General features: G+C 49.9%; 1 protein-coding gene across 2 annotated transcripts in view; it reads left to right on the top strand.

The window, feature by feature from the left end:
- The window catches only part of LOC135911222 (uncharacterized), a 100,551-nt gene extending 95,277 nt beyond the window's left edge, over nt 1-5,274 (top strand). For both annotated transcript variants that reach the window (XM_070526297.1, XM_065443418.2), the window contains one exon: nt 4,353-5,274. In XM_070526297.1, the coding sequence (XP_070382398.1) occupies nt 4,353-4,896 (544 nt within the window). In that variant the 3' untranslated portion in view covers nt 4,897-5,274. The remainder of the gene's footprint in view (nt 1-4,352) is intronic.
- Nucleotides 5,275-24,100: the final 18,826 nt, after the last annotated feature.

Here is a 24,100-nt window from a genome sequence, read left to right as displayed (position 1 = left end):
TTCTCATAAGTATGTTCGCGTACTATAGGTTGGTGTAAAAGGCGTACCCACACTTGTCGCATATATTTTAGGTGGTAATTCCCAAATTTGAAGTCGTTGTGTGTTAGAAATAATCCAAGAAAAGTAGACTTCAATAGAGTGTTGTGTTTTGTGATTAGATAGCGTTGCTTTTATCGAAGATGAACCATCGGGGATCGGAATATTGGTGTACAGGGCCGTCACGTCTAGTGTTGCGAGAATTATGTTTTTGGGCAGTGTGCACTTGCTATTAATGTCCTCAATAATTCTCAATAGGTGGGGCGTATCTTGTACAAATGACGGAAGTGTTATGGAGAGTCGCCAAGGAAGAGGTTAAGGAATGTGGAGATGCTCTATGTTGGGCTGTTGTTTCATACTATCGGGCACCTTGGAATATTAGCGGTGTACAGTGGATGGAATGTTATGAATTTTTCGAAGAGGTAGAAGCGCCCGGCAGTTTTGTTGCTTGGTTTAAGAAATTCGTATTCCTGACGGTGTTATCAGTTCATCAACCAAAAGTGATTGAGCCTGTTGGTAATTGTCAGTGTTTAGGATAATGTTAGATCGTTATCTGGCTTACGGTAAAGTTCTGGGTTGTTTAGCTGTCTGTAAGCGTCGTGCTTGTACTTTCCTAGTGGTCAAATGGCTATACTTCCACCCTCATCTTCTTCCTTAATAACGATTTATTCCAGTAACTAAGATTTTAAATGACACGACTCTCTGAGGCGGTTATGTTTATAGGTCGCCTAGATGTCTTGGATTGGCTTAAAATCACCTTGCTGGCAGTTTCAAGATATCAATCAAGTTCGATGGTTTGTTCTGGTTCGGCAGTATATTGGGAAGTGTATTGGGCTCTAAGTGGTGTCGTCCTGGTGTCTGCTGTGTTGTCGCGGCAGACATCAGCAGACCTGGCGTCTGCTGCGTTGTTGTTGTCTGCTGCAATGTCTGATATGCATTCACTGGAAAAATTCTGAAAGGTCCTTGTTAAGCTCGACTTTATTATTTCACAAGAAATTAATAAGTAATTATTAAAAAGTAATAAGGAACACTTGCAGAGGGAAGTGAACTGTCTAATGGGTAATAAATAGGTTCGCCTAATTGTGTGAGATAGTCAGGCAGGTATTCCCATCCGGCAGGTTCGAGGTCGGGAGCCAGAGAGGGTCTCCCTCGGTGGCGCTATTTATAGCTTTTTACCTTTGTAAGAGGAATTTTCTCCTCGCCCATCGGATACCTTCCAGCGAGTCAGGAAAAGGGTGCGCGCGCCGCGAGAGCGAGGGAGAACCGGGTGTGGGCGTAGTGCGCTTCGCCCTCATCTACGCCGGCTCTCGACCCAACCGCAACGTGCGACGGCGACGAATTGAGTACGCGGGGGAGCATGGGTGCGTGTGTTCCTGTGACTGGCGTCCATGACGGTGCCAGATCCCGAAGGGGCTTGCCGTGGCAGCAGCTTAAGTAGTTTTCTGTCTTCCGGTGGCCCCCCGCAGGTGCGTCAGCAGGCGTTTGGTGCGTCGCGACACCACGTACCCGAGCACATCAGGGTCGGACCCTCCCCCGTGTAACCGTGCGCAGCTTAACCGTGCCAGGAGAAAGGAGAACCCTGGTGGTTGAGCCGATGCCAAGTGCGCGGACATTTAAGGCTCTCTGACGGTGGCAACACACCTCTCTGGCCTCTGCTTCACATAGAAAGAGCCTCCGGACTTACTCACCTGGAGGAAATCGGCAGTCGTCTTTTCCTGTCCTCCTCTTCAATCTTCGTCTTTCCCCCTCACTTCAATTCTTTTTACTTCCGATCTTTCTGGCAGTAAGGGGCAACCTTCTGTGGAACAAGTAATCGTGGCAACACAAATTAGGTTATATTGGAAACGTACAGTTCGCGTCTGCAAGACTTGTCTATTTTTAGAACTCCTGTGGGGTCCCCTTGTTGGGTGCCATGGTGGGCGGCTGGCGTTTGTGCCGAAATCTAGATACACGGATGTTTCTTTCCCCAAACTTTCAGATCGCCCTCAGAAGCGAGGTTGCACCGAAGATGTTTTTCAATTTTTTCCCGGCAACAGACTGCAAATCTTCTCCCGATTCCATGTCATCTATTCTGATAAACCTGAAAAGACAATAAGAATTTCATCTTTGCTCGTGTGAAAATCTCTCACCGAAGCTCATAGAGCAGGCTACAGGGAACCTAAGATGGCTGGTGGCAATCTCCTTTTAAAACCCCGCAATGCGAAACGCGAAAACCTACCTAACCTAATGTCATTCGGGAAAATCCCAGTGACAACAACCCCGCACCGGACTGCGAACACCAGCCGTGGTGTTGTCTCCGATGATGACCTGATGGAGCTGACAGAAGCTGAATTATTGGAAGGCTGGAGCGAGCGAAATGTCGTGATTAATGTTGAACGAGTTATCATAAGGTGCGACGGCAAGGAGATCAAAACTGGGCATCTAATACTCTCGCTTTGGCAAATCGATTACTCATTCTGCCCCGGACAATCGAGGCAAGCTATGTAAAAATCTGGGTCAGGCCATATGTTCCAAATTCTCTTCGATGCTCTAAGTACCACCGTTTCGGTCACAGTTCCCAGAATGGCCGGTGCCGACAGAAACGTGCTAAATATACTGCCCGCGAGCGTACCCTTGAAACATGCGAAAACGCTTCAGAATGCGTGAACTGTGATGGCGAGCTATGCCGCATACTTGCGGTCATGCCTGCCCTGGAAGGAAGAAATATGGATGTACATAAGAAAGAGACAGTTACAATCAAAATCAAAGAAAATACATCAGTCAAGGAGGCTCGCAGGCGAGTATCACAACTGCCAAAGAACAGCTTTGCCGAAGTCAGGGGGCAGCGCCACAGGGGCCCGCTCCGGCGACGCCACCTGCCTTATTTGCGGCTGCAGCATGCGCTGCTCTGCCGTCACAGAAGGGGCCATCGACCTCCGGGCTGGTGGCGTCAACGGTCTAGTCACTCGCGACGAGGCGTTCACATTAAACCAACAGCTCGCAAAAGCGCGTGTCCAGCGCCTCACAAGAGGCAATGGACATAGCCAACTAGACGGCACCGCCAGCGCCTGAGGATCGGCGAGATTCTCGCTGTCGTGCCAACAAAGAAAAGCCCCACATCACAGGGCCCACAAGGAGCTCTGTAAGTTATATTAGTCTTCTTACACGAGACACACAGCAGAAATATCGTCTGCCGCATGGATACGCAGGGATGTCAAAGGACTTCATAATCTCGACGACATCACAGAATTCAGAACAATTTCGCGCGTTGTAGGCAAACGCCGTAAACAGCAGAGAAAGAAAGCGGAGAAGGATAGCAAGGCATCTGAATGGTAGTTGACTCTCGGATGACGTTACGCACAAGGAGAGTAGGTCAGGAGGTGGTGCTCCAACTGAGGCAGCCCCATCCGCAACCACTGAGCCGTGCTCGCAGGGAGGTAGCGAAAAAAACGGCGTCTGTGTCCTTTACTCTGAATTGCTGTACATCTGCACCCGCAACAACCTTCGGGTCGAGCGCAGACTCTTAATGGATAGACATTGCAACACAGTTGCAGCCAAAATACGAGGGGTAGTGCAGGCTACGGCCAAGTGTCAACTGGGCTGCTGTGGCTATAACAAGATATACTGTGTCCTTGTAACACCTAGAATTGTGGTTGGCAGCGAGATTGCGACTTCACGTCTCTGCTGATGCGCCCATAAGATTTTGTGAGTCGTGGATGACATGGCAATATGTGGCACGTTACGCAGGAAGGTATCACTGACATTTACAATTACCTACGATGACTTCTGCCCGAATCATTTTTTTTCATTTTTATGTTATGCTCCCGCACAATTTCCTTCGTTTTGGCGCAGTTCTCCCCACCAGCAATTTTAATGTCAGTCCGCTGTTTAGCCTCTGAATCATGCAATATGGGCTGAAGTGCCCAAGGACAATTTCGGCGACAGCTAGGACTCGTTTATGTGCCATGATATGTTTTAATTAGCGTCAATATTTTAAAGCCTTTACCTTAGTGCTCTGCTTGATGTGCCTTTGTCTCCATTTGAAGAACTGTAACATAAACCTAGACAACTGGTATTAAAGTTTTCCTCATCATTGTATCATTTGTGTGAATGAACTCAAACCAAAGAATGCTTGTCCTAATCCTCACAATATGTTGCAGGTGTACAGATAGTTATCTATTGCAGGCATTGGTGGTGTGCGGAACAAAGAAACTACACTGGTGCTGCCACAATAAGACGCTTAAAAATATGTATATCTAAGTTGTAAACATTGTCGAAGAACGTGTGCTGAGTTGCGCAGTTACAATAACCCTGTCCATATTTTTTCATTGCCGCAGCCCCAGCCACGAGGAGGCGGTGGCCCGTCTGGAGGAGAGCTCAGAGGCCACGGAGGTGTACGACACCGAGTGGTGGCAGGCAGATGGCCTCGAAGACGACGAGTCCCCCGTGCACATAACCGCCGAGTACAGCGGCTGGAGGACGGCACCGTACCAGCGCACCCCAAGTTTCATGACGCCCTCGGCTGTACGCCACATGGATACCTCTAAACTCACACCGTCTGCATGCGGGGAACCAGGCACTTTCTTCTCTCCCTCTCGTCTCCTTGAAGACAGAAGCGTTCACAGCCTGCCCTGCCTTTACGACGTGGAGCAAACCTTCCTCGAGAAATTTCCCGAGTTGAAGTGTGTGGGCCAGGATGCATCAAACGATGTCGCCGATGCGGCCGATGCTGTGAAGGTCGCTGCCATCATTTTGCAAAAGGCCATAAAACGGGACTCAATAATGAGACGAGAAAGACACAAGCTCCAGGTAGACGTATTGCTCCTGAAGAAGGCTAAACTTAAGTTAGCTTTAGAGAGAAGAAGCAGAATGGTCATTTAGGGAAGTGTCATGAGAACTCTGGAACTCTTTCTAGTTCAGCAGGTTTATGAGGCCGTCCAACACAATGACAAAAAACAAATGCAAGTTTATTCTACGTTATGCTAAGAATGTTTTACTACTTTCTGTCGAAAACGTTGTCTAAAATATTTACTCTCAACTACTGCGATATATAGAATATTGTCATACATTTAACTTTATATTTCGCATCACCCTAATATGTTAAAATCGATATTAGGTGGACTTAGCTGAAAGCACATGAATGACTGGAAAAAGAACCGCGTGCAATTTCAAACAATCAGATGGTGCCCGTAAATGGAGCTGAACCATGTATCGTCGGTGTATTCAAAAAACCTCGAAGACTTCAGGAGAAATGCAGCATTACCGACGTAAAATTCTGCAAGAGTTTGACTCCATGAATAAAGACTGCGTTGTAGATATTATTTGGTTCATTGTTTTCACGAATATATGGAATGTTATGCGATATTTTTATTACAGTATGAATCCACTTGTAATTGGGGGTCATGCGACGTGCCGCATCATGACATAGAAGATGAAATTTTAGGTATAAAGAAAACGTCGTCTCAAAGCGTTTTCTGACAGCTCGGTAACGCGTTAAGTCAACCTTTTGCAAGGCCTAAAACCGTGTTCAAATGTTAACACAAAATTGTAGGCTTTTTTCACAGTTTTCTTCGTTTTTCTTGCACGACTAGCTGATGGTTTGTAGATGACTATGACATGCCTCATAGCTAGAAGCGTTGTATCTATCTCCAGATTCCGTGCTTTTTTATGCCTGAAATATTTGTCCGAACATACTTGGGAGTGTAATAACATTTGCTCTCTGACACGCTCGACTAAGTACAGTGACTGAGTGATTGGGCCGTCTGCTGTTTTGAATAAGCGCACATTTTGTGAAGAGGCAAATTCAAAGAGTAAATATTACGTGATCAAGCACAGCATCAGCTCACGCTCGCAAGACTAATGAATCAGCACCGAAACATAACCTATCAAGACCTGCCTTTAAATAAGGTATGAAAGAACTCGAAACCTTGTGTGAGGAACAAGGTTTAATAAATCAAAAACCATTTCCTTCTGTGAATGTGGATGACCAGCGAAGCTGTTTAGCATATGACACGGAGGTGACATAGAATATTGAACAAAGCTACGAACATATTTATTGTCCTGATCGGTGGTCATCGTGACGATAGGTATGCCCACACATTCTCATATCACCTCCGTTATTAAATGCGTCCGTCACGTAAGACAATGAGCGCCTCATACCGCCTTGAGCATTGGTTCATACGACCATAAATTTTAAAAAAATTAACGCGGCCTCCCCATTCCAATGACAAAAAAGAACTGAAATTCTACGCTGAAATTAGCCTGCTGAAACTAGTCAGCTGTCGAAGAAGATGACGAGGAACGGGCGAGCATAGGCACGCGCGTGTTCAAGCGGTTGCGCCAAGGGGTGCCAATGAGCTAGTTCGCGGGTTGTTGGCGGACGACGGAAATACCTTAGCCATATACAGCTTTGATATAATAAAAAAAATGGAGGACGCTTAAGCTTCGCCTTTAATAGTGGAATGCGATAGCATTCAAAGATCCCTTAGTGCTTCTCACGCTTCCCGGCAACTGCAGCTTACGTGACCGTAATGTTCACCTGGAAACGCTGGCGGCGAACGTTATGCACTAAGGCGAGCTTTGTGGTTCTATTGAAGCGAAAAGCGTCACTATGCTAGTCAACACCGCGCTTCGCGCAAACCGGCGTATGTCGGAATTGGCTCCGTAAGCGTGTTCTGAGTCGGAATTGGCTCCGTAAGCGTGCTCGGAGTCGGAATTGGCGTGTTCGGAGTTGGCGCAGGTGGCCACTGCCTTGCGCTATGCGTCATCGTTTGACGTTCTCCGCAAACGCGTGTTTATCGCGGAGGCCGACCGCTTGCCAGAGAATAGGCGCGCGCATTCAACATGGAAGAAGAAGAGAGTGATATTACCGATACAGAGAGCTGTGTTTATGGCTGTACAGAAATCGCAAGACAATGTGCCTAACATTGATGAATAATGAAGTTTAATAATACTGCATAACCTATGGTATATATCATTGATAAGCAATTTGCATAACTACACAAGGCACACGTATAGCATAACCATAGGCTAACCGAAGCATATCCATAAGTGAAACCGTAAGGGTAACCATAGGCTAAATCATAAAGCATAACCATAAGCTAAACCATAAGCATCACCGAACCTTTTCGCTTCGAGATATCCAGGCTTAACCTTAGCTAAGCCCCAGCCATTTTTCTTTTTTATTTTATTATGTGCTGCAAGGAACTGAGGAGGCCGCGCCGCTTCTACTAAGACAGACCTAAAATTGCAGATGGAAAACGCTGTCGCGTTAAAAGGGGTTTTTGTTTGAGTTTCAGCGTAGAATTATGTTTTTCAAATTACAGTCCGATGCAATCATGCCTGGAGGTTGTGTGTAAGGAGTACCTTACGATTTTTCTGCGTATTTTACTTTGATAAATTCAATTAATTCAGTAATTTCCTTGCGCCACAAGGAGGGTCTGCGTGGTTCGACATTCTTTTTGCCCAAGTGACGCCGGACGCGGGGCGCCAACGCCGAATTTGCCGCGACACGGGGTCCTTAATGCTATCGCGTTAAAACCGAAAAGCGGCCCAGTCGGTCGATGGCTGACTTGCTCCAAGATTGGGTAGCGCGTGCCTCGTGTCCTCAGTCGTCCTCTTCATCTTTCATAAGCGTTAACCTGTCCCGCGCGTGATGTTAGCCGAGTGCATACTCTAGCGGACACAAGTGTTGCAGCCCTCTCTTGATATTGGCCCGCACGCTTTTTTTTCCCTAGGCCGTGACGTTCTTCCGTCTCGTGCTACATGCAACCCTTGGACAAGGCCCATCTTACAGGCTTCTCGAAACATGCAAATATCGTGTAGGAGAACACATATTTGATATTGAGACTTTGAGACTTTGATCCTATGTGAAGCAGCGTGTTTGCAGTTGCAGAAGGCTCTTATTTCAGACAAGTACTCTTTGGACCAACGTTCCCGAAACCTAAGTCATACCACTGCTTGTTGTGCCCATAATGGAAGCCGATGTAATGCCTTGGTCTCTAAGTTTTCAATGATCTGCATTCGGCAGAGATGTAGGGCATTTCCCTACAAGAAAGGTGCCGGTATGATGATTTCCGGATCCTTCCAGTCGTAGGGAAGAAGAAGAAGACCGCATGTGAAGGACGAACTCCGAATGAGCTCCGGCTCTTGGAACACCTCACAGCTGATCTTTTGTTTCTACAACGTGCTTACTACCACCAGTCGACGGCTCTTAACGGGTGAAATCTTTTGAGACCAAGATCTGCCAGATCCGGTGAGACCTCGGCCCTTGGACATTTCGAGGCGAGCAGGCCGCAGCGCTAAGCCTAACGTAGGCGCCGCGATTACGGCGCGACAGCATCGCGTGCCGCACATGCCCACTGCACTGCTACCGTGACGATGGCTGCCCGAGACCCCCTGCCTGCTGCAGCATTGGATGAAACCACACCAGCCACCGCTATGGATCAAGAACCGACTCAAGACAACGAAGACGGGACTTGGTTTCTCGTGGCCCGAAAGCGCAAGAAACAGGTCCAAGCTACGTCGAGCTTCACGTTCTCTGGCATCACGATCATCACGTTCTCTGGCATTCGGGTTCCCCGGTACATCTACTATTACGGAGCAGAATACCGGTGCTACATTCATAAACCCCGACAGCAGCTGTGCACCGTGTGCCTCTCCACGGGTCATCGAGCAGATGTTTGCCCAACCCCGGATAAACCCCGGTGTGCTGCGTGCGGAACTTCCAACCCTTCCGAAGGACATGATTGCACGCTGAAATGTTTTCATTGTGGTGGTGAACACCCCGCCACTGACTCTCGATGTCCTGTAAGGCAACGCAAACCCTTTAACAAAAGCCACGTGTTCCGAGAGCAGCAGAAAATGGCGGAGCAACAACTCCAGCAAGACAAGAAGTCTAGCAAGGTAACGACATTCAACGGTGCGGCACCTGCGACTACTGATGCAACACGTGGTCGTCCTCGCTACCAATCCCGGGGACACAGCCAGTCCCAAAGTCGCAGTAGGTCCAGGGTCCGCATGCCGTCCAAGGACCAGAAACAACCACGTGGTCGAAGCCGATCTGGGAGCCGCAGCCTGACGCAGCAGAAACAGCCACCGAAGGAACCTCAGGCCGCGTGGACGAAAACGCCCGACCATCTCACCAGGAAGGCGACAGCGGTGAGTTGGTCAGCGCAGTTTCCCCCTCTTTTCTCCTCCCTTCCTTCACCTCCGTCCGCACAGCAAACAAACAAACAAAACAAACTGTCTCCCACAGCGACGCTTTCACTCACCCAGACACACACACTCGCACCTGAGAAACTTCCTCACAATTCCTGCACCAAACAAGAAGTGTGCGAAATGATAGAGGAAATGGCGACTGTTTTAAGAGCGGAGATGCAAAAAATGAAGGAAGAGATCATGGCTGATGTCAAGCACATGCTACAACAGGTCATACAACAAGCCATGACTGACATGAAACAATTCATCAGTGCAACTTTTAGCTCAACTTTCAACCAGCAAAACGACTCACTTCCACATGACAGTAACGCCACTAGAGAACCAAGAAGGTCGCACCCTTATACCCGTCCGGCTCGTACATCAACACCTGCCCTCACCAGCGAGGCGGTATCAACCAATCATGGCCAGCAAACGTAAGAGGCGCACTACCACCACCATCCGGGTGTGGCAATGGAATTGCAGAGGGTACCGAAGGAAGAAGGGTTCCCTCACACAGTTCTTAGCCGCACGTCCTCACCCACCAGACGTTATAGCACTTCAAGAAGTACATTGCACTCCCACACTCACTGGATACAATACATACACCGACAAGCATGACACCACCAAACAACCACTAGCTGCCACCCTTGTGTCCAAACAAATCACAGTGATCGAGCACACGCTCGACAGCTCCCACATCCCGCATGTGCTCTTAGAAATTGTACCTAGGAATCGATATGAAACCAGCTTGTTTTTGCTTAATATCTACAGTGCACCCAAATCGCGACGAGACGACTTCGGACGGCTTTTTCCGGCCGCCAGTAAACAAGCGAAAAAATTGATTATTTTGGGAGATTTCAATGCGTCCCACCCAGCCTGGGGGTACCAAACAGAAACTCCAAAAGGCCGCCGTCTAGCACACGCCATGAACCTTCATCAATTCACTCTGCTGACAGAACCTGACAAACCAACCAGAATGGGTAACAGTGTAAGCAGGGATACCTGCCCTGATCTAACTATGGTCAAGGGGTTGACTAAATGCTCCTGGAACAACCTAATGGAGAATCTGGGCAGTGACCACAGCATTCTAGCCACAGACGTCCAACTGGCGGCCACACGCACCCCAGAACGTTCAATTAAAATAACGAACTGGGACACTTTCCGGCGCAACAGAACCAAATCTGAACAACACGACCCGCCATCTCTACGCGAGTGGACACAACAGGTACAAGCAGATTTTAAAGCCGCCACTAAGCAAATTACTGCAACAACGGAGACACCGGATGTGGACAGACATCTGCTCCATCTCTGGGATGCTCGAAGAGGCCTGACGAAACGATGGAAGAGGCAGAGGCACAACCGTAGGCTGAAACAAAGAATCGCCCGGATCACAGCAGAAGCTGAAGAATACGCCACCAGCCTCACTAATAGCAATTGGCACAACCTCTGCGACCGCCTTAATGGCACACTAAGTAGTTCAAAAACCTGGTCTCTCCTCAGAGCACTACTCGACCCAACGCACACAAAAACGCACACAACGAACACAGTCCGCACTATCATCCACAAAGAACAAATGAATGATGACGCGCTCCTCCAAACACTGCAACAAAGATACATTGCTACAGGCCACCGACCGGAGTACAAAGAGTATCCACACGAGGAAGAAACACAATTGGACGGCAACATTACAGAGACAGAAGTGAGGGCAGCCCTACATGGCATAAGACGAAACACGGCGCCCGGAGCAGACGGCATTCACTATGCACTGCTACGCAACCTCGACGACCAGTCCATACGGCAACTCACTGCATACTACAACGACAATTGGCAAAACGGAACGCTTCCACAGGAATGGCGACACGCCGATATCACCTTAATTCCGAAACCCGGGAAACCACTGTCCCTCCAAAATCTCAGACCCATTTCCTTGACTTCGTGTATTGGCAAACTCTTCGAGCACGTAGTGCTAAATCGCCTCCAGCCTCACCTCGAAGCGAACCAATTCTTTCCCAATACCTTATTCAGCTATCGACCAGGTCTGTCTGCGCAGGACATACTCCTACAACTTAAGGAGGATGTTGTGGATGGTCCAAGTAAAGCTCAAACAAGAGCCATTCTGGCGTTGGACCTCAAAGGAGCCTTCGATAACGTCGCACATGACCTCATTCTAAACAACCTTGCATTCTCCCGATGCGGAAAGCGCATCTATGATTATGTCCGAGCCTTTTTATCTGACCGAACAGCCACCATCGGCCTAGGTGATATTCGGTCGGATATCATAAAACTTTCCGGCAGAGGGACTCCCCAGGGTTCGGTTCTCTCACCCACCCTGTTCAACGTGGCGATGGCAAAGCTACCACCGCTCCTTGACAAACTTCCGAACGTGCAGCACGCCCTGTACGCCGATGATATTACAATCTGGGTGACCACAGGGTCAGACGGCGCCATTCAAGATGCACTACAGGAAGCCGTAAATATAGTTCAGGATTATGCAACAGCCGGAGGACTCACATGCGCAGCTGAGAAGTCGGAGCTCCTGCTTGTACTAAAAAAACGGAACAAGGCCGATATTCCACCAGCCATCACATTGCATCTCAATGGCAACGTTATTCCAAGGGTAGACAGACTACGTGTGCTAGGACTTCACATACAACACAACGTGAAGGCCACACATACCCTACACGTGCTCCGCCAACAAGTTACCCAAATAACGCACATGATAAAACGCATTACAAACCGCCAACAAGGACTGAAAGAAAAAGACATACTCCGAATCATGCAAGCCCTCATAATTAGCCGATTAACCTACCACCTCCCCTATCATAATCTGACTCAGACTGAGATGCACCAGATGGACACCCTCCTCCGTACGGCACTAAAGGCAGCGCTGGGACTACCCCAACATGCGTCTACGCAGCTCCTACTACGGCTGGGGGTGCACAACACCATCCGCGAACTAGTTGAAGGTCATCTTAACAGCCAATTGCAACGTCTGCAACGAACAATGCAAGGTTGCCACATTCTATCCCGGCTAGGATACCAAATACCAAGAACACCACAACAGGAAAACCGCACACTTCTTCCGCTTAGCATTCGCAACAAAATTCACGTGGCCTCAATTCCCCGGAATATGCACCCTGACCGTCATAAAGGTCGACGAAAGGCAAGAGCACAAGCCCTGGCTCGCCTATTTGGCGATGACAAATCAAACACTCCAGTCCTGTACACCGACGTGGCCCGCTACCCACAGAAACGCGCCCTATGTCTGGTCGTACTAGATAGTGCAGACATTCTGAGAGCTTCGGCCACGCTCAACACTGTGTACAGTGGCACGGCGGAAGAGGCTGCTATTGCCCTAGCCATCGTACACGCTTCAACCATGCCGGCGCCGGATGGACCTATCACAGTGGTCACAGATTCTCAGACCGCCTGCAGGACTTTGGCACAAGGGAAGGTGACACCCTACACACACCGCATCCTTACATCATTACACCCCACAGCGTTACACAGGGTGCGTATCGTCTGGACACCTGGACACGCCTCTCTCCCTGGTAATGAACGCGCTAATGCGGTAGCCCGAGAGCTCGCTAACCGGGCGCCATCGGAAGAGCTGTCCAACCCAGACGACGCACCGACAGAACCAATGAACTACACTGAAACTCTACAATATTACAGAGACACCAGGAGACACTTCCCTCCACCACATAATTCCCTTAATCGAGAAGATGCCGTCGCGTGGCGACAACTTCAAACTAATTCATTTCCCTGCCTCTTTTATCTTCACCTCTTCCACCCCACACACTATCCCTCATACTGTCCCTATTGTGGAGCAAAACCAACAGTATATCATTGCACCTGGGAATGCCCACGCCCTCCGGGCTACTCCCCTATTCCTTCACCTTCCCCTTCCTCCTGGGAGACTGCGCTGACCAGCTCAGACCCGCAAGAGCAGCGACGGCTGATCCGGCGGGCACGCGGAGTGGCGCGAGCCAATGGGGCCCTGAACTAAGGGCTCCACCCTGCGAGGAAGTCGCCCAGACTGATGATAAATAAATGTTTTCTCTCTCTCTCTCTCTCTCTCCAGTCGTAGACCCAGGTTATCGACCCTAGAGTTCACAACAACCTCTACTTCTGTTAGTATTGTTTAATGTTTATCTTCAGTGCAAGCTTCATGCATCTGATAAGCCACTCATAAAATCCACTCCATCATTAAGCACAGTCTACGTTGCACTTCCAGTTGATTTCGAAAAGTAATCAAGGATTTCGTCGTTTCAGATTGCTTTCCACAGCTGGCCGAGTTTTTTTCTTGCTCCTCTTGAAGGCCAACGGATTGTCCGAATACACTGTGCTTGGTAGGCCTCATCGGGACACAAAGCGCGGAAATAAATTCAAGAAGAAAGTTTTTGTCATCTCCCCTACCAGCTCAAGGTGTACTATACTTGTTGCGCTGCATGTGAACAAATGCACGTAGAGCTTTTCGAGGCGGTCTCGTTGCTTCACGTACAGTGGTCTGTTGAAGTTCAGTCGCTGGAAATGGTTTTGATGTGGTAATTCTCTCCACTTGTAAAGGTGCTCCCACTTCATTCGCATATATTGAGCTGTAGCGCTTGCAAATATACCCATTCTTTGATCACTTTTTTCAGCAATTGTAGACCTTGTAAAATCAAACTTTTTCCCCCTAAGTTGTACGAGCGTATCCCAAAATCCAGCATGAAGTGGTTGACGATGACTGTAGAACAAGCAGCTTGCAGTGCAAATTCTCCTTTAAAAGCACAATGCGATGCTTTGCCTCATAGAAATTCTCGCTAAATGGCAGAAGACCCCTGACACTAACACCATCGCCATTAATAAATGGCGTGACATCTCGCAGGGACAAATTTTTCGAGTTGAGTACTCCTTTGCTGACATGTTCGATTTCCCTGAACAAAGGTGGTCTCTGTACGCTATTTATCTAGTAAAGCTAACTTGTTAGCACCTGATCCCCTGTGAGAGCTCCAGAAGTGTTAGTTTTACGCTTTATCTTGCTGGTATATTGCACAATCTATGCTGTCACAGGGTGTAGACGTGTTATAAGCTGCACTTTTGTATGTCCGAAATAGGTGGCGAGGGCGCAGCGCAAACTAGAAATATTTGAAGTAAGCGTTCTTCGGCGTCTGTTGTGAAAACGTCTGCTGTACGAGCTGTTTGTCGTGGCGATGACTCTTCATTCTGTTGTATCCACAGGGGTTTTGACCATGAAAGTTCGATGTTATTCAATTGTCTAGCAGAAATTTCTCGTGTAAGCAGATCGGCAAGGTTTTCCTTTGCGGGACAATACATTCTCAAAAGGACGTCAGTTGTGCTTCCAATATCTGTAAAGTAAATATGGTAGCATTTGCGAACAAAGAATATAAATACATTATATAATCACGAGTGTGTTAATTATTGCAAAGGTTCTTGCTTCGCTAAACAAAAGAATTTAGTACTCCATCATAAAAGTGATATAGTGCTGTTCAGTACAATATACTATAACCAAGAAGAATCTGAAAAATGAAGGAACCAAATAACAAAAATATATATATACCTGTATCCGTGTCTCTCCGTTCTCCATGAGGCTTACCCGGACGTGTGTCGCGACGACGCCTGCCCCTCCTGCGGGCAGACCTCTACTCTAGCGCACAGGCTGTGGGAATGCGGGTCGACATACCCCAAGTTCATCAAGGAGGAGTGGGACTCGCTTCTGCGTAGCCCCGCTCTGGAAAAGCAAATCCTGGCGGTCCGGCGTGCCCGCGACCGGGCCGGTGGGCTAGACCTGCCGGTCCCGACGTGGGACTAGCCGGGTGCGCGACGAGTTCGCGTCCTCGCCGGACCTACAATAAATGTTTCTTCACTCACATGTGACATAAAACACCTAATGAACATGATAAACAGGATACAGTTATGCATATAGGAGAACACCAGGGGGCGCCGAGTAGCGCGGACGCGCAAACATCGGCTCATGCTTCTTCAAATGGTGTTGGTGAATTTTTTTGACAAATCCTGGAAAGCCGTGCATCATTCGACGCAGTATGTAGCAAGGAACGAGCTCATACCAGACTCTTGCCGATAACTGAGCTTTTCGACAATTTGAGAGACTTTGATCTACCGGCCACGGTGTTCGTCGGCTCACCCTACCGGACGCAGCCTATAGTGTCCGCGCGGCGTCCGTGGTAAGCCACGGCCTACTCGGAGTTCTCGGGCGAGATGCCTGAAGTTGAGATGGTGGAAGGGGTCGAGATCGACCCCGACGAAGCAAATTGCCCGGGCTGGACCACGGCAGTGGGCAGAAACAAGAAGGCTCGACCGGAGACTCCGAAGTCGACGGCCAGCACGGAAACGCACAGTGACGGGAAAGGTGGCCGCCGCACGTATACCCGACAGAGCACGATGAGGCAGCTCGTGAATGCCTCAAGACTCCCGAAAATGCCTCGTGACCATATACGTATCATCGTCAGACCAAGAGGAGGCCTCAACGTTAAGAAAGTCACAATGATTCCACTAGCCCAAGCTTTGGCCATGGCAGCGGCCTTGGCTCCGGGCGAAGTGGGTGAAGACATCATCTGCCCCAACGCTGCTCAGAACACTCGTCGTTTCAACGCCGGCGAGGAAGAACGTGTGTGCCTACACGTCCGTTCAGCAGATACACCTCAGGGAAGGCAAGTACGACGTGGCAGCTTATTTAGCTGCCTCGGACAACACATGCAAGGGAGTCGTTCGCGGGGTCGCCGCCGACTTCAGCGATGCTCAGCTGCGGACAATGATTGTCAACCAACGGAACCCGAAAGCGCTCGAGGTGAGACGCATCAAGACTACTACGACGGTGGTGGCGCTCTTCAAAGGTATGCGAGTGCCGAACTACATCATGTGTGGCGTGGGCATTCTGCCCTGCACGCTATACAGAAGACAAGTGGAAGTGTGCTACAACTGTGGCGATTTGGGACATCAAACTGATGTGTGCCCGAACCAAAGCAGGAAGAAATGCAGGGAATGCGGTGTAGCCTCCCCTGTCGAAGATCATCATCAGTGCATGCCAAAGTGTTCCATCTGCGGGGGTCCTCACCTCAATGCGGACCGCAAGTGCAAGCAGCGATTCCAGCTGCCTTACATAGTACGACAAAGACGAAGGCGGCGCAGGCGCGCCAAGAAGTCACAGGCGACTTAGGAAGTTTGTTCACGTGACTCCAGCCTGACAAGCGCACCTAGACGTGCGCGTTCGCTGAAGCCAGCGGCTCGTCAACGCAGCCTTTCCAGAGGGCGCCCCGGTCTCGCTTCAGGGGCTGCTTCCCACTCCAGAGGAACTTCCCGCTCCAAGGGGCGTTCCCAATCCCGGGCGCGCATCCAGGAAGGACCCTGGTGGTCGGACCGAGTCAAGCCCAAGACGGACAAGGCGCCAAAAAGGTACTGCAGGTGATATTGCCAGAGCATAGGGAAGATCCGCGATTAACACAGCTTTTGTAAGAAAACGCTAGACTCAAGGCAGAAATCCAAAAAATGAAGGCCGATTTTGAGGCCTTTCGGAAAGCAAAGTCCTTTTCGGCAAATGGAGAAACGCCGGCGCTTACTGCTAAGCGTGGGGCCACGTCCTTGCAGGAGGCAACCGAAGAAACTGCCACGAGGGAGGCAGCGATGCAACGCTCGCTGGACCGTTTACAAAAATCCGTGAATGAATCGATCAAGGGCAATCAAATGCTGCTCTTTAGAGACCGAGTTCTAGAAAACGTGCGAACTAAGCGCGTTGGACCAGTGAGCATGGAAGTCGCTCCTGCGGCAGACAGAGGAGCTATAACTAGTGTCCTAGAGGCCCTCTCAAGCCTTAACAATGGCGAACCACACTAAAGAATTTATCATATGGCAGAGGAAATGCGCCAGTTTTCAGAGGCGTAAGGCCCCACTGCAGCAATTTAGTGCAACACAGTCGAACATACCACATGTTATCTTACTGCAGGAAACTAGAACTGAAATTTGGGCATTTCCAGGTTACCGAGGTATCTCGGCAACCGGAGAGGGCAGTCGCGGCCTGGCGGTCCTAGTTGCGAAGAAGTGCTCCTTTCAAGAGCACAAATTGAAGTTGGGCAACACGAGGGCGGAGGTAATGCTTATCAAAGTCATCCCCAGCAGCTGGCTTAAAAACTGTGTTTTCATTTTAAACACTTACAGTTCCCCGAGAGACCGTAACCAGGCATTCTTGTCGATTATTGCCAAGTCGGCGGCAAAAGCAAGGAATGCTCCACTTGTGGTAGCTGGAGACTTTAACGCGGCGCATCAGGTGTGAGGTTATGTGAGACACTCCCCTAAAGGAATAAATCTACTTCAAGCGGTTACAAACTGCTCATTAGAGCTAGTTACGGACCCACAGTTTCCCACACGCATCGGTAATTCAGTCTCGTGGGACATCACGCCGGATGCGGCCTTCGTTAAGGATGCCACCTCTATTAGTTGGCACAATAAGCAAAAAAACCTGGGAAGTGAAAATTTTATTGTGGAAATTTCTTTGGAAGTTGCCGCAGCCCCCCTTAGGGCGTTCAGCATAGTAGACTGGGACGCCTTCCGGAAACGCCGGGAGAGGACTTGGAGGAGTACGAGTCCTTCGAAGCCCTCTTAAAGAGGCTCAAAGAGGACGTCAAGGCTGTTACTAAAGGAGTCGAAACTGGCCTAAAAGTCAACAGGATGGATGCGCACTTGGCACACCTGGTAGAGGCCAAAAACCCCCTACTCGCCAGATGGCAAACGCAGAGGCTCAATCGGAGGCCGCGTAAGAAAGCAGCGATGTTAAATCGTGCAATCGAAGCGTATTGCCAACAGTTGAGCAAGCAGCAATGGAACGAGGTTTGCTCGGCAGTTGACGGACAGATGCGTACGGGAGGCAAATGGAATATCCTGAAGCAACTCTTAGATGACTCACAATCCAAAAGCAATCAGTGCATAGCTATTGATAGAATAAATTACGATCCTAAAGAAAAGGGGCAAACAGATGTAGACATACTTCAGAGCCTAGCAGAGAGGTATCTCCCCGTAGGCCCCACGGGGCACGAGGGCTACCCAGAATATACAGGTGAACCCATACAGGAGCACGATGCCCTGGTGACTAAAGCGGAAGTCATAAAGGTGCTACACGAGCTAAACGGCCGCTCGACGCCGGGGCCGGATGGCATCTCCAACAAAGTCCTGCGTCACCTCGATGAGAAATCAATTTAAAAGCTTACGGAGCAGATCAACTGCACGTGGGAAACTGGCTGGGTCCCAGAGGACTGGAAAACGGCCTCTGTGGTCCTTATCCCGAAATCAGGTAAAACACTCACACCCGAGAACCTTAGACCAATCTCGCTCACGTCCTGCGTGGGCAAGGTGGCTGAGCACGTCTTCTATGACAGAGTAACGAGATACATCGAGGAACGGTAACTGTTCTCTTGTAACATGGTAGGCTTCATGCCCTCTCTATCCGCGCAAGATTTCATGCTTCTCATCAAAAGGCAGATAATCGACGTGAACACCAGTGATGTCAGAGGTATTTTAGCGTTAGATCTCGCCAAAGCTATTGACACCATCACACACAGATTCATTCTGGAATCCATCTCGCACCTAAACTTAGGGAAACGATTTCACGCTTACGTCAGCTCTTCCTTAAGGGGCCGTAAAGCCACTATTAAAATCAGACAACTAAGATCCGACGAGTTCAAGTTAGGGGCTAAGGGCACTCTGCAGGGTGCAGTAATCTCACCCCTCCTTTTTAATATAGCGATGAAAGGCCTCTCGGAAAGGCTGCCTAGGGTCGAGGGCGCGAATCATGCACTCTATGCGGACGACATGACCGTGTAGAGCGGTGGGGGATCTGAGGGGGCCGTGGAGCGTGCCCTTCAGGAGGCCTTGGATATTACGGAAGAGTACTTAAAAGGAACGGGACTCTTTCTATCACCATCAAAGTCAGAACGACTGCTTTATAGACCGGATCGCAGGGGCAAGAGACGCTCTACCCCTCTCGACCAGATTTCTATTAAAGGGACCCTGAAACAATTTCGACGTTTTTCTACAAACGTACTGAGTCGTTACAGTAGGTCCTTCTGATCATTAATTGACACATCTAAGTGCTCCGCGTAAAGCGTGTAATTTACTATAAGGTTTTAAAGAATTCACATCGCTGCCGATCGCAGCACACTGCTCGGCGGAATTTTAGGCCGCCCCTACCCATATGACGGAAACCGCCCATATGACTTCAGTGGGGCGAGCTATCCGATTGGCTGACCAGGGTGCATGATCGATAATTTTTCCAACTGTATAGTAAACAAATGATGTTTATAATAGTTGGAATGTTAGTTAATTTGTTTTTATAAAAAGAAAGTAACATAAAGAGAATGCAGAAGAAAAATTTTTCAGTACAGTTAAGCACTTCCGGCACACAGCAAGTGTCGTCTGCTTGTGTTACAACGTGCTCTGTCTTTGACGAGAGCTCCGCAGTCAGTGTCGGTCTGTCTTTTCGCGAGCGCTATGATTCGACTTTGTTGCGTTGTGGACTCCAAACGTAGCGACTGGCAATATGTCAAGCTGCAACATCGTGTCCTTCTGCAAGCCAGTAGACGAGCGGAGTGGCTGCAGCACATTGAACAGCCGCTATTCGATGGGTGCCAGGATTAGCGCGACTGCGGCCGTCACTTTACACCAGAAGATTACTAACGCAATAGCGTTTCGCGAGTCCGGTATTAGGGTAAATGCAAGTGCAAGGGGACAGGGCCTGGCCATGTCCCCTTGCTTGTCGTTTCAGGGGATGAACCGAAGCGCAAATGTGAATGGGCTGCACGGTGCAGCCACCTGGTGGCATAGACCTCAACCACACATAGTAGCAGTAACAAAATGTATTCTCCTTTGCTGCTGGTGTAAATTTTTCGAAAAAGTCTTTAACACGTTTTTTTTTTGTAAATGTTTAAAATCGTTTACACTTGGTTAGAGCAATATTAGCTCTTTCTTTCGCAGGTTAAGCTCTGCGCCAACGGGTGGCTGGATCGTGGAGACCGATCAGGCAGCTCACGTACGTCTACGCTAAAGTTCCTTCATCAGCTTGAGTTTATGCCTTCACCGTTCCATCGAAACGTTCTGCTAGTGTGTGATTACCGGAATACCAGACACGTTCGGCGCTACGACAGAATGCTTGCAACGCACGCTGCTTCGATAGCTCTCGCTGGGGGTTGATGGCCAAGCCACTAGCGGAGACGTTTCGCGCGGGCGGGGGCGGGCTCCAAAACAACCGGAAGTGGACGATGTGACGTCGCATCGTGATGCAGAACCAGTGAAGGCAGAGCTTAGCCCCGTCCGCTCGGCGAACGAGTTGAGGAGGAAAAGCATGGCTAGGGAGGAGGGTAACTTGTAATCGCTTGTAGCTCCATTAATACCTAACGCTTCACTTAAATTATGGTGCGAATGTTCTACTTAAGCTGTACTCTACGCATCTACAAAATTTGTCCGAACTGTTTCAGGGGCCCTTTAACCTATACGCAGAATCTGGTCAGATGATCCCTAGAGTCGAATCGGTCAGGATTCTAGGTCTGATACTAAATGCAAAGGGAAGCAACAATCAAACTGTTGTCCACGTCGAGGCGAAAACGGAAAACATGCTCCGATTAATCACAAGAGTCTAGAACCGCAGAGGCGGCTTCAGTGAGAGCAATCTCCTTAGGCTGTATCACGCGTTCCTCATGAGTCACATAAACTACGTAGCATCGGCGCTCAACTCGTCCCGCTCGGAGGAGGCTAAAATTGATGTGCTGATAAGAAAAAGCATCAGACGCATACTGGGAATTCCCACTAGCACCAGCACGGAGAACCTCCTACAGTTAGGGGTTCAATACCCTGACGGACGTAATCGAAGTACAAAGAACGGCAGAAACCGTCCGCCTCTCGTCTTCGAAGGCAGGCAGAAGCATATTAAGGTCGGCAGGTCTGGCCCCCTTTGCCGTCGACGCGAATGCCATCATGCTCTCTCACACCGTTCGGGCAACCTTTCAAGTTAGCCCTTTCCCTTGGAATGTACACCTCCAATATAATGCAGCTAGACGCAAGGCGCGAGCCCACTCTCTCATTGACTTTACGTACAAAAGACTGCAATTAAGTACCTATGGAGATGCTTGCCAGTATGGGCTGTTATGTTTCGCCTACGACGCGCGGTAAAGCCAGCGCGGATGCAACGTACGCCGGAGCTTCATTCAAAGCGGCGGACATTTTGGCCCGTTCGGAGCGGCCGCGACGCATCCCCGCCGAGCGCGTCCCGGCATGTTCAGTGCCACGTGTCTTTGTGTGTGCGTGTGTGTGTGTGCACCCACGCTTGTCAAAGCGCGGCAGCCGGGGAGAGGAGCTCCCCAAGTGTGAAGCGAGGAGGACTGACCGGCGCCGGCCCGGCTGATGCGTCACTACACTCGTCTCTACATGTCTCAGTCCGTCCGTGCCTCGCTGTCACGTGGTGTCGTCCCGTGACCTTCCTTCTTGCCCGCGACGCCAAGAGTATAAGAGCAGCTGCCCCCGGACGCCAGGAGAGAGGCTCCGATTTCTTCTGTTGAATAACGTGCTCTCCCGTCTCTCTACTTCGGTCGACCTGACTTCGGTCGTCTTTCTACTTCGGTCGGTCGGTCGCTCGAAGTCGGTCGACCTGACTTCGGACTTCGGTCGTCTCTCTACTTCGGTCGCCCGCTCTTTGCGATGCTAGAATAAACAAGTTGTTCTGTTAGCAGTCGACTCATGCTTTGCTGGGACCTTCGGATGCTTCCAGTGTGCCCCAGGCCGCCAGGCCAACGCTACCCTTGGGGCTTGCGACCCATTTGCAACAACGGGCGCCAACGGTCCGGTTGCAACAACGGGTGTCAGCACTGAGATTCCAACGACCGGTGCCATCGGTGGGATTCCAACAGCCGGTGCCATCGGTGGGGTGCAAATAGCTGGTTGCCAGCGGTGAGATCGGGACAACGGAGGCCAGCAGCGAAGATATGCGGTTGACTGTATGCTGAGCAGCACAACGACCATCCGGGAGCAGTGCAACGAGCCCTGTGTGATGACTGGTTGCCTGCAGCGGAACGACTGCGCTGAATTCTTGGCTGCGAGGTTTGGTGAGTGCGGGACTTTCTTCTTCTGAGTTTTGCCAGGCTTTTGTTAGTGTCAGAAACAGAGCTGGTAATTGTGGTTGTCGTTGCTGCCGGGTTAGTTTGCGGCAAGACGATAATAGGCAGTAGAGAAAGCAGCATTCAGAGCAGCCATGGATTTGAAGTCGTTGCGCAAACCGAAATTGCTGGAGCTTGCAAGAGAGTTGGGTTTGGATGTCTCAGACAAACTCAGAAAACCAGAACTGCTAAGGGCTATTCTTGAGTTAGGAGCTGAGGATGACGAGCTGTCGGAATGCCTTGAGACCATTGAGGAGAGGGAGACGACAAAAAGACGGGAGCGCGAACTTAAGGACCAAAGCGAGAAAGATGAGCGTGAACGTAAAGAACAGATAGAACGAGAGCAACGAGAGAAAGAAAGAGAGCGCGACCGTCAACACGCTTTGGAAATGAAACGTCTCGAGTTAGAGATGGAACGCGCTCGTAATGGAAGTCAGGCACACGGTGCAGGAGAACGAGTATTGTTTAAAATGACTGACCTGATGCGGCCGTTTAAGCTTGGAGAGGACATTGGTTTGTTCCTGGTTAACTTTGAGCGAACGTGCGAGAAGCAGGGGTTCTCTCGGGAAACGTGGCCACAGCGCTTGCTCACTTTGTTACCCGGCGAGGCGGCCGACGTAGTCGCTCGCTTGGAGAGAGAGGAGGCAGAGGATTTCGACAAAGTGAAATCGAGTCTGCTAAAAAAGTACAGGCTGTCAGTGGAGGCGTTCCGTCGGAAGTTTCGGGAAAATGAGAAAGGTAAAAGTGAGTCATATACAGAGTTTGCCTACAGGCTTATGTCAAACATGCAGGAGTGGCTCAAAGAAGAGAAAGCGTTTGGTGACCACGAGAAAGTTCTGCAGTGTTTCGGGCTAGAACAGTTTTATAGTCGGTTACCTGAGAACGTGCGGTACTGGGTCTTGGATAGGCCAGACGTTAGTACGGTGGCTAGAGCCGCCGAGCTAGCCGAAGAGTTTGTGACGCGTCGGGCTCGCGGAGCTAAGGACGGTCAAAAGGGTGAATTTGGCTCCAAGTTTGAGAGGCCGAAGTTCACGCCCATGAGAGCAAAGGGGGACACACGTAGTGCGGATGCGAGTGAAAGCAGTCCGACCGAACGTAAGGAGACGGCGGCAGCCGAAGCCGAACACAGAAAGCGGTTCGAGACGAGGCAAGTGCGCGTGTGTTATACGTGCCAAAAGCCGGGTCACTTTTCGGCGCAGTGTCCGGAAACAAAAACAAAAGTCGTGTTTTTGTCATTATGCAGCACTGACGAGAACATGAAGCTTCTCGAGCCTTACATGCGAGACCTCCTCGTGAACGGGAAAGAGTGCCGAGTGCTTCGCGATTCCGCAGCTACGATGGATGTAGTTCACCCCTCTTACGTAGAACCCGATATGTTCACGGGCGAGTGCGCATGGATCAAGCAAGCCGTGGAAGCTCATAGCGTGTGTCTGCCCGTAGCAAAAGTGCTTATTGAAGGACCTTTCGGAGCACTTGAGACGGAGGCGGCGGTGTCATGTATGCTGCCCCCCCCCCCCCCCCCAGTACCCGTACCTATTTTCGAACAGGTCCGATCTCCTCCTGCGCGAGAAGGGGCTTTTGTTTGGTGAGGCTAGCGTTCAGGCCTTAACCAGATCGAAGGTTCGGGAGCTCGCTGCAAAGGCGGTAGTTGCGGGGCCGACGTTGTCGAACAATGAGAAAGGGTCAGAGGCGCAGCAAGCTGATATTCAGAGCACGTCCGAACTGAATAAAAT

This window comes from Dermacentor albipictus, chromosome 9 (assembly GCF_038994185.2).
Source record: "Dermacentor albipictus isolate Rhodes 1998 colony chromosome 9, USDA_Dalb.pri_finalv2, whole genome shotgun sequence".
Taxonomy (NCBI): Eukaryota; Metazoa; Arthropoda; class Arachnida; order Ixodida; family Ixodidae; genus Dermacentor; species Dermacentor albipictus.
The sequence above is the reverse complement of the archived record's forward strand: the minus strand, read 5'-3'. Positions and strand labels throughout refer to the sequence as shown.